This window comes from Mytilus californianus, unplaced genomic scaffold (assembly GCF_021869535.1).
Source record: "Mytilus californianus isolate M0D057914Y unplaced genomic scaffold, xbMytCali1.0.p SCAF_2, whole genome shotgun sequence".
In the NCBI taxonomy this organism is placed as follows: domain Eukaryota; kingdom Metazoa; phylum Mollusca; class Bivalvia; order Mytilida; family Mytilidae; genus Mytilus; species Mytilus californianus.
In genome coordinates, this window is record NW_026262668.1 from 112,487,778 (window position 1) to 112,501,987 (window position 14,210).

Here is a 14,210-nt window from a genome sequence, read left to right on the forward strand (position 1 = left end):
TAACTGCAGGTCAAGGTAATGGTTTTGCGGAGCGCTTTTACAAGTCATGTACTTTCCAAGATGCTAAAAGTTGTATGATGTTTTGCCCCTTACATTGACAGTCTCTATTAAGGTCCATCTGTACATCAAACAACGTCAAGCAAAATCTGAAAGTTCACCAGAATCCCATACTTTGTTCAAGGGTTCTAACAATGTCAACGTGAATCTTATTTTATAATTAATATATAAAGGAGGGTCTGGATGGGGGTCCTTCATTTATTTATTCTTTAAACTTTAAGACCATTTTTCTCTTTTCTTTATTTTATTGGCCAATTATTCTTTATTCTGTAAACCGCATCCAGACCCCTATAAAGATTCTATCAATGCATTAATTTAGATACGATATTTCTCTGCTCGAGACATTTTTATTTTCAAATATAAAACGCTAGACTCACCGTTATACTCGCAGAAGGTTTGCGTCTCTAACTGTTAAATTTATGCATGTATTGCTATTATTGGTATATCTTATTTGTTCTGAAACCGTTTTTTTTTGTTCAAATTGTTATGTTGCAATGTGTTACATTGTATATATTTTATTTTTGTGTTAATTTCACAGGCACTCGTCTCTGAGAAAATACTCTTTATAGATATAAGATGTGGATGAGTGCCAATGAGACAACTCTCCATCCAAGTCAAAATTTATAAAAGTAAACCATTATAGGTCAAAGTACGGTCTTCAACACGGAGCATTGGCTCACACCGAACAGCAAACTATAAAGGGCCCAAAAAATTACTGGTGTAAAACCATTCAAACGGGAAAACCAGCGGTCTAATCTATATAAAAAACGAGAAACGAGAAACACTTCTGAACCACATCAAAAAACGACAACTACTGAACATCAGATTCCTGACTTAGGACAGGTGCAAACAATTGCAGCGGGTTTAAACGTTTTAATGGTACAAAACCTTCATCCTTATCTGAAACAATAGTGTAACATCACAACATAGAAAGACACACTTTAAAATATCAATTGAAATGGCTAAACTCAATCAAAAGACATATTAACACCAGTGAACATACACTGAACAAATAAATTTGATCTATGATACAATGTAAATACAAAATAAATAAACTAAGGGAAGAATAATTAAAGTAACATGCTATACCGCTGTGAAATGTTAAACAATTTAAGAAAAACAATCTTGAACAAAAATATCAGCCATTTGCAATTACTTTAAACACAGGTAAATGAAAATAATTTTGTTATTAGGTATAGTTACGTGTACAGTTCAAATGGAGAAAGGAAATATTTTTACAAAATAAATAATTTTGATGTTCATAGTACGAATAAGTGAAAATTTATAGTAATACCAAACACTTATCAAAGCTGGTATATAGACCAGATATAACCCTGAATAAGTAAACATTAAATAACAGAAAACCATTACAATTAGTATCAACAGGTCAAATAAACAAGAAAGTACGATTTGAGAGTACTCGGAGTTACTGACAGCTAGTTAAAAGCCAAAAACAATAAATAACAAGAAATGATTGTAACAGGATGCTGTTATGAAGTCTCCCAAACGAAGCTCCACTAATTCGTAATTCCCAGGGTCGCCTGACATTGGACAAAGTTCAGTGAAAATTGGTTTGGTCCAGTAAAGTTATATGCATTAGTGATGCCTGGGGACTAACCCTGTATATCATTCAAATCATCTTGGCATGACAAACAAGAATATATATGGTTTAGGGGTAGGGATCTCGACCATTTACAAGATACTAGAACATTGGGGGTGGGGGGAACCCCTGGGGACTTACCCTATACGTCATTCAAAATGTTCGAGACATGACAAACAGGAATAAATATGGTTTAGGGGTGGGGATCTCGACCATTTACACAATATTAGAACATTGGGGGGGGGGGGGGGGGGGGGGGGGACTGACCGTTTACGTCATTCAAATGTTCGAGACATGATGAACAGGAATATATATGGTTTATGGGTGGGGATCTCGACCATTTACAAGATATTAGAAATTTCTCAAATGGCAGGGGGTCGGGATGACCCCTGGGGACTAACCCTGTATATCATTCAAACCATCTTGGTATGACAAACCAGAATATATATGGTTTAGGGGTGGGGATCTTGACCACTTACAAGATATTAGAACTTTCTTAAATGGCAGGGGGTGGGGTGACCCCTGGGGACTAACCCTGTATTTCATTTGATGTGCTTTATCATGACAAATCAGATTATATATGGTTTATGGGTGGGGATCTCGACCGTTTACAAGATATTAGTTTTCTCAAATGGCAGGGGGTCGGGATGACCCCTGGGGACTTACCCTGTTTATCATTCAAACAATCTTAGCATGACAAACCAGAATATATATGTTTTATGGGTGGGGAACTTGACCACTTACAAGATATTAGAACTTTCTTAAATGGCAGGGGGTGGGTTGACCCCTGAGGACTAACCCTGTATTTCATTTGATGTGCTTTATCATGACAAACCAGAATATATATGGCTAAGGGGTGGGGATCTCGACCGTTTACAAGATATTAGAACTTTCTTAAATGGCAGGGGGTCGGGATGACCCCTGGGGACTAACCCTGTATATCATTCAAACCATCTTAGCATGACAAACCAGAATATATATGGTTAAGGGGTTGTGATCTCGACCATTTACAAGATATTACAACTTTCTTAAATGGCAGGTGGTGGGGGTGACCCCTGGGGACTAACCCTGTATTTCATTTGATGTGCTTTATCATGACAAACCAGAATATATATGGTTTGGGGGTGGGGATCTCGACCGTTTACAAGATATTAGAACTTTCTTAAATGGCAGGGGGTCGGGATGACCCCTGGGGACTAACCCTGTATATCATTCAAACCATCTTAGCATGACAAACCAGAATATATATGGTTTAGGGGTGGGGATCTCGACCATTTTTAAGATATTACAACTTTCTTAAATGGCAGGGGGTGGGGTGACCCCTGGGGACTAACCCTGTATTTCATTTAATGTGCTTTTATCATTTAGAACATTTTCAATTAAAAAGATTGTGCCTACCACAAACGGTTTTCGATTTATAATAATTTGAAAATTTTAAAAAATAAAATCCCATAGGGTAAATGGCAGGGGGTGGGGGTGACCCCTGCAGACTTACCCTGTATTTCATTTGATGTGCTTTATCATGACAAACCAGAATATATATGGTTTAGGGGGTGGGGATCTCGACCGTTTACAAGATATTAGAACTTTCTTAAATGGCAGGGGGTCGGGATGACCCCTGGGGACTAACCCTGTATATCATTCAAACCATCTTAGCATGAAAAACCAGAATATATATGGTTTAGGGCTGGGGATCTCGACCATTTACAAGGATATAAGAACTTTCTTAAATGGCAGGGGGTGGGGGTGACCCCTAGGGACTAACCCTGTATTTCATTTAATGTGCTTTATCATTTAGAACATTTTCTATTAAAAAGATTGTGCCTATCCCAAACGGTTTTCGATTTATAATAATTTGAAAATTTAAAAAAATAAAATCCCATAGGGTTCTATAGTAAAACCCTCCTTTCTTTTTGCCCCTCAAAGTACCCCTTAATAAACCCCATTGCACAAACAAAACCCTGATTGCACCACTAGACATGTTAGTCTAACATATTGTGAAACCCTAAGTTAATCTGACAAGCGGTTTTGGAGAACGGGTGCGGACAAGTTCAAATTTAAAAGCGGCGGAAGAAGAAGAAGAATAATAATAGTAACAAGTAATCCTGTGTTAGGATGCTAACACAAAAGTCGCCAAAACGGCCCCCAACCATTGTTCTGCTGTTTCCATGGTAACGGCAGCCATTTTGAAATTTCAAAGTCGGATATCACATCTACACGTGACAGGTCACATTACTTACAAGTTTCATAAAAATTGGACCAATTTTCAAATTTAGGCATTCGTGTTTCCATGGTTACGGTGGCCATTTTGGAAATTCCAAAGTCAAATGCCACATCTACATAAGACAGTCAACATTTGTGTAAAGTTTCATTAAGTTTGAAGCATTTTGAATTTTTTGACATTTTTGCAGTTTCCATGGTAATGGCAGCCATTTTGAAAATTCCAAAGTCGGATGGCACATCTACACATGACAGGTCACATTACTGTCAAGTTTCATAAAGATTGGACCAAATCTAGATTTTTCGCATTTTTGTTGTTTCCATGGCAACGGCGGCCATTTTGGAAATTCCAAATCTACATACACTCGTTAACATCTCTGTAAAATTTCATTAAATTTGAAGCATTTTAAAAAAAGTTCACATTTTTGCAGTTTCCATGGTAACGGCGGCCATTTTAAAAATTCCAAAGTCGAATTACAGCTACATATGGTGCTACCTGTAATAATCTATCATTATATAACATATAAAGTACATATGAATAATTCAAAACTATCACATGACTAATCATATGACTATTGTTCTAGAATGTTCCATGAAAATTGACCCCCGAAAATAATACCAAGAGGACCCCGGGCTGAAATAAAAAATGTGGAATGGACATCTGGACATCGGTCTCTTGTATTACACAAAACTTAAAGGTTCTACAGGTAGCGAATCAATATTCGAAAAATGACCCCACCCATGTCCCGGCCCCCAAAAAGTGCCAAGTTGACCCCCATTTGAAATAAAAAATAGCGAATGCACCCCTCGGGATACTACCCCAACATCATACCAAATATAAAGTTTCCATCATTTAAGGCTTGGAAGAAAATGGTCGGACAAATTAGGTATAAAAAGAATAATAATAATACTAGATTTGCCATTGCAAGCAATAGCGGATGGCACCCTTCCCCCATTGCCAGGCGAGCGACAGCCATTTAGAAAATTCCAAAGTCAAAGAGTGCATCTACACATGTAAATTATCATTTTTGTAAAGTTTCATTAAGTTTGGAGCATTTTGAAATTTTGGACATGTTTGCTGTTTCCATGGTTACGGCGGCCATTTTGAAAATTCCAACTTCAAAATGCAACTCTGCCCATGCCAGTTACCATTTCTGTAAAGTTTCATCCAGTTTGCAGCATTTTGGTTATTTTGAAATTTTGGACATTTTTGCTGTTTCCATGGTTACAGTGGATAATTCCAAAATTCTAAAAGCAGACATCTCATTGCCACATGTCATGTTATATATCAATAAAGTTTCATTTACTTTGGTGAAATACTCTTTAAGAAATGCAGATTTTATGCATATTCCCATATGGTCAATGTAAAACTTGCCCCCAGTTTCCATGACAACGGCGGCCATTTTGGACTGTCCAAATATTGTCTTAACATCTTAGCATAACGGGTAACATTTTCATAAAGTTTCATCTAGTTGGGTCTTATAACGAAAGAGTTAGATTTTTTGATATTTTAGCTGTTTCCATGGTAACGGCAGCCATTTTGAAAATTCCAAAGTCAAACTGCAAATCAGCACATGCCAGTTACCATTCCTGTGGAGTTTCTTCCCGTTTGGAACATTTTGATTTTTTTCGCATTTTTGCTGTTTCCATGGAAACGGCGGCCATTTTTTACCATTCCATAGCAAGGTGCACAACTTTACATGGGGGTCCTCATTATAGTAGAGTTCCATCAACATTGGTCCATTGGATTCCAAGAACTCCCGCGGACAAAATGTGTGGAAGAAAAATAAGAAAAAAAAGAAACGTAGAATAACAGTATGTCACCCCAACTCCGTTGAGGGTGCCATAAATAATAATAATAATAATAAGAAGAAGAAACGGGACAAAAACATGAAGTCCCCAAACTCCGTTTTGGCAACTTAATAAGAACTGAGCAAAACCAATAAGTCTTCCCAAACTTCGTTTGGGAGACTTAATAAAAAATCATGCATCAGAGACTAAAATCAACTAAAACACATCCCAGGGATTTAGTATTTTAACGTCATGGACAGTCAAAGAAGACACGACTTGTGCAATGCCAAAAAAAAAAATGTATCGACAGGCAGTTAACATTTTTATAGATCAAAATGAACGTGGGTGTGTCTTTATACATCCCGTTTGAAAAGAATACAATTTAGTTATGTTTTAATTTGCTGATGACAAAATCGATATTAGTGCCAATGTAAACTATATTCAAAGATCTAATTACAACATTGGTAAGATAAGCTCTACTAATAAGTTTGTTTAAAGGTTCGATGAGTTTACACGGATCACATACATACCTTTAAAAATTAATTTTCAAGATGGTTAGACTTTTGTCGTGAAATTTTGGGCATTTAAATATGATCAAAAAGACATTAACAATTTTTTAAAGTTTCAAAACTATGCTCCCGTCTAAAGACGTCTAGAAAGTACTTGTTTTTTTTCCCCCTATGTAACCAACCTACCAGCTCAATAAAAACACAGATGTAGATTTTTAACAGATCGAGTCCGCAATGAATCGAATGACGTCCTTGTGAAGCTATAATGATGAATATATGTCAATCCTGCGAATTACTGAAATGTGTAAAACCTGTCGTGAAGACTGTATACGTAATACGTATTGATAAACAGAGGTGATTACTATTTTCTCCATAATATATTCGTTTTCATGAACTATTGGCTTATTCCATACGTATTGATTTTCCGAGTGTAAGGTAATAATGTGAGCAATCCAGTGTAGTGAATTATTGATGTTAGCATAATGAGAAACGTTTACCTACTGTCATCTGTTACTTTTGTAAACTGTTAAGCATAATCTGGGACATAATATATATATAATAGTCCCAGGTATAATTTTATCCATTAGGGACATTTTGAAGATAAGCTTCCGAAAGCATAAAATGACCATTGGCTTCATTCACTAAACAGGACTCATCTCACCATAACATAATTTAGCAACCTTTTTATTTCAAGTACACATTTTTTATCAGAATTATTTCATTTTCTTTGTGAATCTTGAAATTGAGATTTTTTTCGGACAAAAAAATAAATAAAATAATGTGATCTCATGGCGAAGTCATTTATCAGATCACAATATAGTTATAAAACAAATCGAATTTACTGCGTTTCCCCCCAGGTTTATAGTAGACAATAAATAATAGTGTATGGGTATAAATTTTACAATTATAATCTTTTATCATCATGAAGGGGTCTTGACAAATAAACATTTTTTCGAAATTACGATGTTTTCCTTGGGCGTTTATTCCCACCTATAAAATATATATAATTGCTTTTATATTTGTTCTTACTGAATGCCATTAAAACTCTATAAAAGAACAATTGAATTTTTGTTAAGTGTAACTATAGCCAGGGTTGTAAAAAGTGTAAGTTATAACCAGATCAGTTTTAACTCCAAGTTCATGAACATTTCTAAAGAGTTAGATTATCTTATAATTCTGATATATTATCCTCAGTGTATTCAATTGTCTCCAGTCATGTGGTCTGGCTCCCCCCGTTTTTTATTGCTTTTCGCCGTTGGTTGTTTAACCTGAATAAAATCTACCATCTTTTAGGATTTTTGAATCTGATCAAACGTGTGGGTTTGTGGTCATTGTTTAACGCCTTTCGTTGACCAGTTCCAATACTATTTACTTGTCTAATTGTCATTATGAAAATTACACCATATCAAATAATTGTATATTTAAACCTCCATGTATGTTATTGTTCTTATTTGGCAGCATGATTTATGTTTCAAGTTTATGATACTGGCCACAAGTCATGTAACAGTTAATAAAAAAAATATTTGCTATTGGAGGTTAAGCAGACCTTGGCGAATGAATAGACCAGCAGTTGAAAATACAAGGGCGGGATCAAAGAGACACATCCGCCGCCTTAATTTTAGTATACTGTGGACTCCCCAAGAGTCCGGAAAGCTCCGTCGAACCTCACCTGTGTTCTAATTTTACGATTATCTCATACACAGCCATCCCAAACCATTTTTTACGCGATGTGACTATAGAACAAATTCATTTGACCAATTACTAACAGTAAGCTAATACTAGCGCATTTTAATAATATCATCATGAATCCTAAATGTCAACAAATGAACCATGAAACAAGATGACATCCTTCTTTAGACTCAACGTAGTTAGTCTGTAGCTCGGGTTACCTGTTACAGAGGAACTGACTGAAAGATCTGTTTACAGGTTTTACTTTACACAGACGATCAGACAAATTATGCCTTACATTCATTTTTTATCGCAAAAATTAATTAGAAGTTTGTTATAAAGATTCTAAACCTTTTCATCCTTTTAATTTATACATAAATGAGAAAAAAAGCTTTTGAGATTCATTAAAATACAAATTACGTACTAATTTTCAAATATTGTATTACATATTTTTTTTACTGACATTGTTTCATATACTAGTATAGACAAGTCGAAACTCTTTTTTTTTCTTCAAAAAATGGGACAGCTAGATTTCAAATTGAGTGATACATTTGCCATTTGGAATACGGTTTTTTTTCTTCGTGTAGGGGCCTTCGTATAGCCGACTATACGGTATGGCTTTTTCTCATTATTGAAAGGCCGTACGGTGGCTTATAATTGTTTATATTCACTTCATTTGAACTCTGGTGGATATATAAATATAGTAGTCTCATTGGCAATCATATACCACATCTCCTTATTTGTATACACTGATAATATTGAGATAGTTTGTTTACCCTATATAAAATAAGGAGATGTTGTATGCTTGTTAATAAGACAACTATCCAAAAGAGTCTTAATGAAGCAGATTTAAGCAACTAGAGGTCACCGAACGGCTTTCAACAATGAGCAAAACCCATACCGTATAGTCAGGTATAAAAGGCCCCGACACGATAAAATGTGAAACAATCCAAACAAAAAATCAAACGGCCTGATTTATGACAATAATAAAATGAAACGAAAAACAAATATATATTCCACTTCATATGAACTTTGGTGGAAAGTTGTCTCATTGACAATCATACCACATTTTCTTATTTTTTTATAATGACAGACAGCAACCAACGACAACCACTGAATTACAGCTAGGCTTCTGGTCTTGAGACAATCACATATAGAATGTGGCGGGCTAAACATATGTGTGAGTGCTCAAACCTCCTTAACCTGAGACAGTAGTGAAACAGCACAACATAAGAACAAACTATAAAAATCAGTTGGTAATGGTTAGACACATCAGATCGGCACGTAGCACAAAAATAACTACCATAAAGACAAAAGAAAAAAGTGCCGATCTAAGAGTACTTGCAGTTTCTGAATGCTAATTCAAACCAATAACAACAAATAAATAAATCGTGTTTTCCCAGACTGTTTGGTAGTGGTACCTTGTCCCAAATCGAATGTTTGCTAACAGGAGATCAGTTATACAAATTAAAATAAATCCTGTTCTCGCTTGCCTATGTTTTCTCTCAAAAAACACAACTGAAATAAAATGATAGTAAATAACGGTCTCTGTCATCGCGTCCCTGAAAGATCCACGGTTGAGTTTCAATAAAGATAATTCTCTCATTATACTCTTACATTATAAGTTAGACGATTTCTAGAAAATACATATAAAAATAATTATAACAAAGACAATATGAAGATTTAAAAAAGAGGCAGAAGACACAAAAGGGTCAATAAAAATCATAAGTCTAAGAAAAGCAGACAATACCATAGCAAAAAAAAGACCCGAAAAAAAAACACTAAGAGATCAACAACAGTCCGAAAAACACGACATAGAAAACTAAAGACTGAGAAACACGAACCCCAGCAAAAAACGTTGTTGATATCAGGTGCATCAGAATGGTAAGCAGATCCTGCTCCACCAGAGGCACCCATCGTGTTACTCTTAGCAAATAAAAATTCGGTGAAGATCCCATTCGGTGATATCAAGGAAAAGAGGACTTGGATGGGGTAACGACAATTCGAACATATATCCGTGGTCATCTGTTCACGTGACAACGATTATCAAATGTCATCTTCAGACGCTGCTGGAATGTTGCAACATATAAATTAAATCTAAACTCGTCTATTTTGTTTTGCAGTTTCAACCGATCATCTGTATAGTTGAACGTGAAGTTAAAGGAGCATGCTAGCTTCTATCTTATTTCACCCCAGGAGCACCTGTATGAAGTCTACCTCATATGATAATAGGAACAAGTCGGCAAAAAAGTAGAACAAATTGAATTATCAATACTTGATTCCTTTATCAAGCAGTTTATATAATATTATTTACAAACAAAAACAATGTTGGTGTGGGCTTTGTCTGTGTGTACAATACTATGTTTGTCAATCATGGAGGTAGGACATGTGTTTAGCAACATTCAGGTCTTTGAAGATAAATGCAGCATGATCATACTTACATCGACCCCTTTTTTGAAAATTCAGATAAGTATCAACGCTCTCATGCAGAGTTGTAACACAACCTGATAGAGTATCCACGTCTTCTTTTTCACGTTTATCTCATTACCTGGTATAACCCACGACTGAATCCATTAATATTTCAAAGTTGTGTTTTCCATTTATAAATTTATGCTCACTGTATTTCGGCCTTTTGGTTAAAACATTTTGCAGAGAATGGTTGTAGACAATAGTCAGGTCATCAGTAATAACATGGCCATCCAGATGAATGGGGAACAAGCACATGCCAATCAACAGGTCTAAACTTGAAAACTCCAAAACTACGTAAGTAAATTCTGGTTTTTTTTTCAATCACGAAGTGAAATGAAATGGCACATACATGTACATTTTCATAGATTTTAAAATTAAGGAGGTAGTAATCATATATTCATATTTTCAATTTCACAATGAAAATTTACCACCTTCGTATTTTGACTCAGACTGAAAACTAACAGTAAAATTAGGTCACTTTTTTACCATTTAATAAAGATTCAAATATTGGATAATGCACAAACAATAATAAACATAATCCAATGTAAAAAACGGTGGAATATACCAAGGGCAAGCGGACATTCAAAGCTCATAAGTCGAAGGGAAACTAACATAAAAAACAAAGACGACAAAAAGACAAACAAGACCACAAAACAATTCATAAAAAAACAAAAACCAACAAGAACCCCACCAACAACTGGGGCTGATCTCAGGTGCTCCGGAAGAGTAGACAGATCCTGATCCACTTGAGACACCAGTTATTTTGCTTATGGTAAGTACAAATTCGGTGATAAGTCTCATTCGGTGATTTCATAATCGAGGAAAAGAGGACAGATTGTGGTTACCACAATAGAATCATATCTGTGGTCATCTGTGACACATATATATTCCATAACTGCCTACCAATTCGTGATTGCGTCCGTTAAACTTTAGAAGGGATGACTTCAACTTTACGACTTGAAACCCTTGGTTCAATATCTTCCTTATTAGTAGAAACCCTCTATCGATAGGAACCCAAAGCTCTGGAATATCGTATCAACCGGGAGAGATACACACTCCAAATACAGACGCTGCTGGAATGTTCCAAATGTATAACCTAAAATTGACATACTAGTACTAGTAGTATTTAGTAATACCCACAAAGTTACCAACCGACCGTAAGTTTTGTTCTGGGCATCAACAGCTTAGTTCATTTAAGTGAAGATATGTCTAGCATTCACCACGTTTTCTGGGTTAAATTTATTATACCTAATATGAAACTTTTCTCATTGGGTTTATGTAGGGGTGAAAATAAAAGAAAATGTACTTCCTCCTCTTCTATATGAAGCTGAAATGTTGAGTTTGATATACCTCCCTGTTTTGAAGTCTGTTGGCACTTATTTTTGTGAGCGGTGATTTCTCAAATTTTGGCATGTCAAAAGCTAAAGATATTTTTAAGACAACGGATGACCAAATTTGGCTATCAAAATGAATTTAACTGTATTGTTGAAATTAAAATGGGCGAATTACATTACATCTCGGACTTATAAAAGTTGTCAAGTGATATCTAAAATACAAAAAAGGTTGTCTGAAGCGACTGCAAACTATCAATTCATTGTCAATGGCATCGTTGGACTTATAAAAGTTGTCAAGCGGGTTCTTAGGTACAACAAAGGACGTCTGAAGCGACTGTAAACTACCAATTCATTGTCAAAGACATCGTTTGTGTAAGTTAAAATAGTCTTTATTTTTTCATATTTCTGAAAACTTAAGACTTTTTTTCAACTTTCTTATTGCTCACATATTTGAGGTTATCGTAATTTTAATATATCGAAAGATCAGAGAGACAAGACAATCTTTTAGAAATTGAAAATAAATTTAGAAAGCTCAATTTCGTTATGTAAAAAGTTCTACAAATTCATTCTAGATGTAGTGTACATTAAAAAAAATCATGTAATTTAGAGAGAGTTCGGTCGCACTGAATGCAATTTTGAAATAATTTTTTCCGCTCTAAAAGTTTTCCAAAACAAATAAAAACTAAAATATGATCATTTGTTAAAACAAATCCTGATTTCAAGAATGTAATAAGTCATCTTGATGTTCTAGTATTGTATATGTTTTAAGATGCCTTGGTGTTGATTTAGAATCTTTTGAAATTGAAACTGTTAAAAATGTTTTAATCAGCAGATATATGATTTACTGAAAAAAAATACGTACTTATATCAGTTCAGAGAAAGCTTCAAAATGGAAATCATCATATTTAAGTCAATTCAAAAATCAAAAAAGCTTGGCTCAATTTAGATTTAGTGGTCATCAGTTAGCAATTGAAAAGATTAATATAAAAAAGAATCGATATGGACAATAGATATTGTAAGCACTCTATTAATATACAGGATGGTCGGAGACGCCGAGTTACGTTTTATATGTAATGAGCTGCATATAAAAAGGAATGAAAATATATATGAGGTAGCATGTATTGAATGTAAAAATTACCTTTATCGTTCAAAGTACATATATATGTCTTGTGAGTCAGAAATACCTCAGTGTCAAATCTATAATTGTTTGTTTTGAAATAAGAAGGAACTTTCATTCCAGTGACCAGAGATACATGTAACTTCATCGACAACTGCTAGTGCTTTCATCTCCACAACGTCACCATTCTTTTCGCGCAAACAATTACAAACTTTTCATTAAATATAGGCGGCTTTACATTTGTCGGTACATATTTAAAAGCGACGCAATATAAACGAGTGTATAACACTTCTGGCGAAAATCGTCCTAGGTGATATATACCTCTTTATGGTGATCATTAAATGTGTTTATCATTATTCATGTATTTTGTATTCATAGCTTGTAAAATTATTTTGCGTAATAGAAATTATGTTTTCCAAAACATCAGTGTTATAAAGAAAATAAGTTTTGTTCAACTATAAAAAGGCCGTAAAGAATAAATTAAACGCTTTTCGGTAATGAATCATTTACCCATTTTTCATACACAATACAAAGACAGACATATAAATGTAAAATTTTATTTGTTTAAAAAAAATGGGTTTCAAGTTTTCACGTAGATTTATGATATAGCAAAGGGTAAAGCAATAAAACAGTGGATAAATAGAGAAGAAAATGACAGAAAGGCTGAAATGTTTAGTCAATTGGACTGCTCGTTGTACTAACTAAAAGGTGATATTAGAGCTGTCGTTACATCATGAAATACTTGCGATTCATTCCGCCCGAGTCTGGTAAAGAATTTCAGAGGACGGAATCAATTTCCCATTTGATCCAGTTTAAACTTTGGTCTTAAAAAAGATTTTTTTGTTAAATCTTCTTACTAAATTCATCCCTCTAACAAGAACTTTTTCAAGGCAAATTTATATTTTGGAAAAATAGTTATGCATCTCTATTTTGTATAAGCAACAGTTAAATTTGAAAAGTAACAGAAGAAAAAAAAATGCAGCACAATACACACTCCGTATGATGTAACGAATATCATCAAACTTACCGATAACTCCCAGGTTAAGAATGGTGATTAAGACAGGAAAATAACCATATGTATTTATCATCATCAACTATCAGGGTCACCTGAAATGAATGGCATTAAATTTAAATGGTTTCCATTATCATTTCCAAGGACTCACAATCAGAATAAAATGAAAAAGAAAAAAAAAAGAAGAATTAGTTTAAAATCCCCAAAATTGGATTGTTACTAAATAAATGACGTATACATAAACAGCACAAGCTTAATTAAAACAGTGACAATTTAAATGTGTTACAAATGCCTTCTTCCAAAAACAGCATAACAAATATGATTGTTTCTATCATTATACATTATACATTTTAGTTGCCCTATGTCCCCCTTGGGACGAAGTGGATAAAGTCAAGTAAGTCATCATCATACATCTCACTCATGTTAATAACAT

At 34.5% G+C, this 14,210-nt stretch overlaps 1 protein-coding gene across 4 annotated transcripts in view; it reads right to left on the bottom strand.

The window, feature by feature from the left end:
- LOC127728568 (receptor-type tyrosine-protein phosphatase kappa-like) overlaps positions 1 to 14,210 on the bottom strand; it is a 78,844-nt gene that overhangs the window by 63,185 nt on the left and 1,449 nt on the right. For all 4 annotated transcript variants that reach the window (XM_052236039.1, XM_052236036.1, XM_052236037.1 and 1 more), the window contains exon 2: positions 13,793 to 13,872. In XM_052236039.1, coding sequence (XP_052091999.1) covers positions 13,793 to 13,856 — 64 coding nt within the window. In that variant the 5' untranslated portion in view covers positions 13,857 to 13,872. The remainder of the gene's footprint in view (positions 1 to 13,792; positions 13,873 to 14,210) is intronic.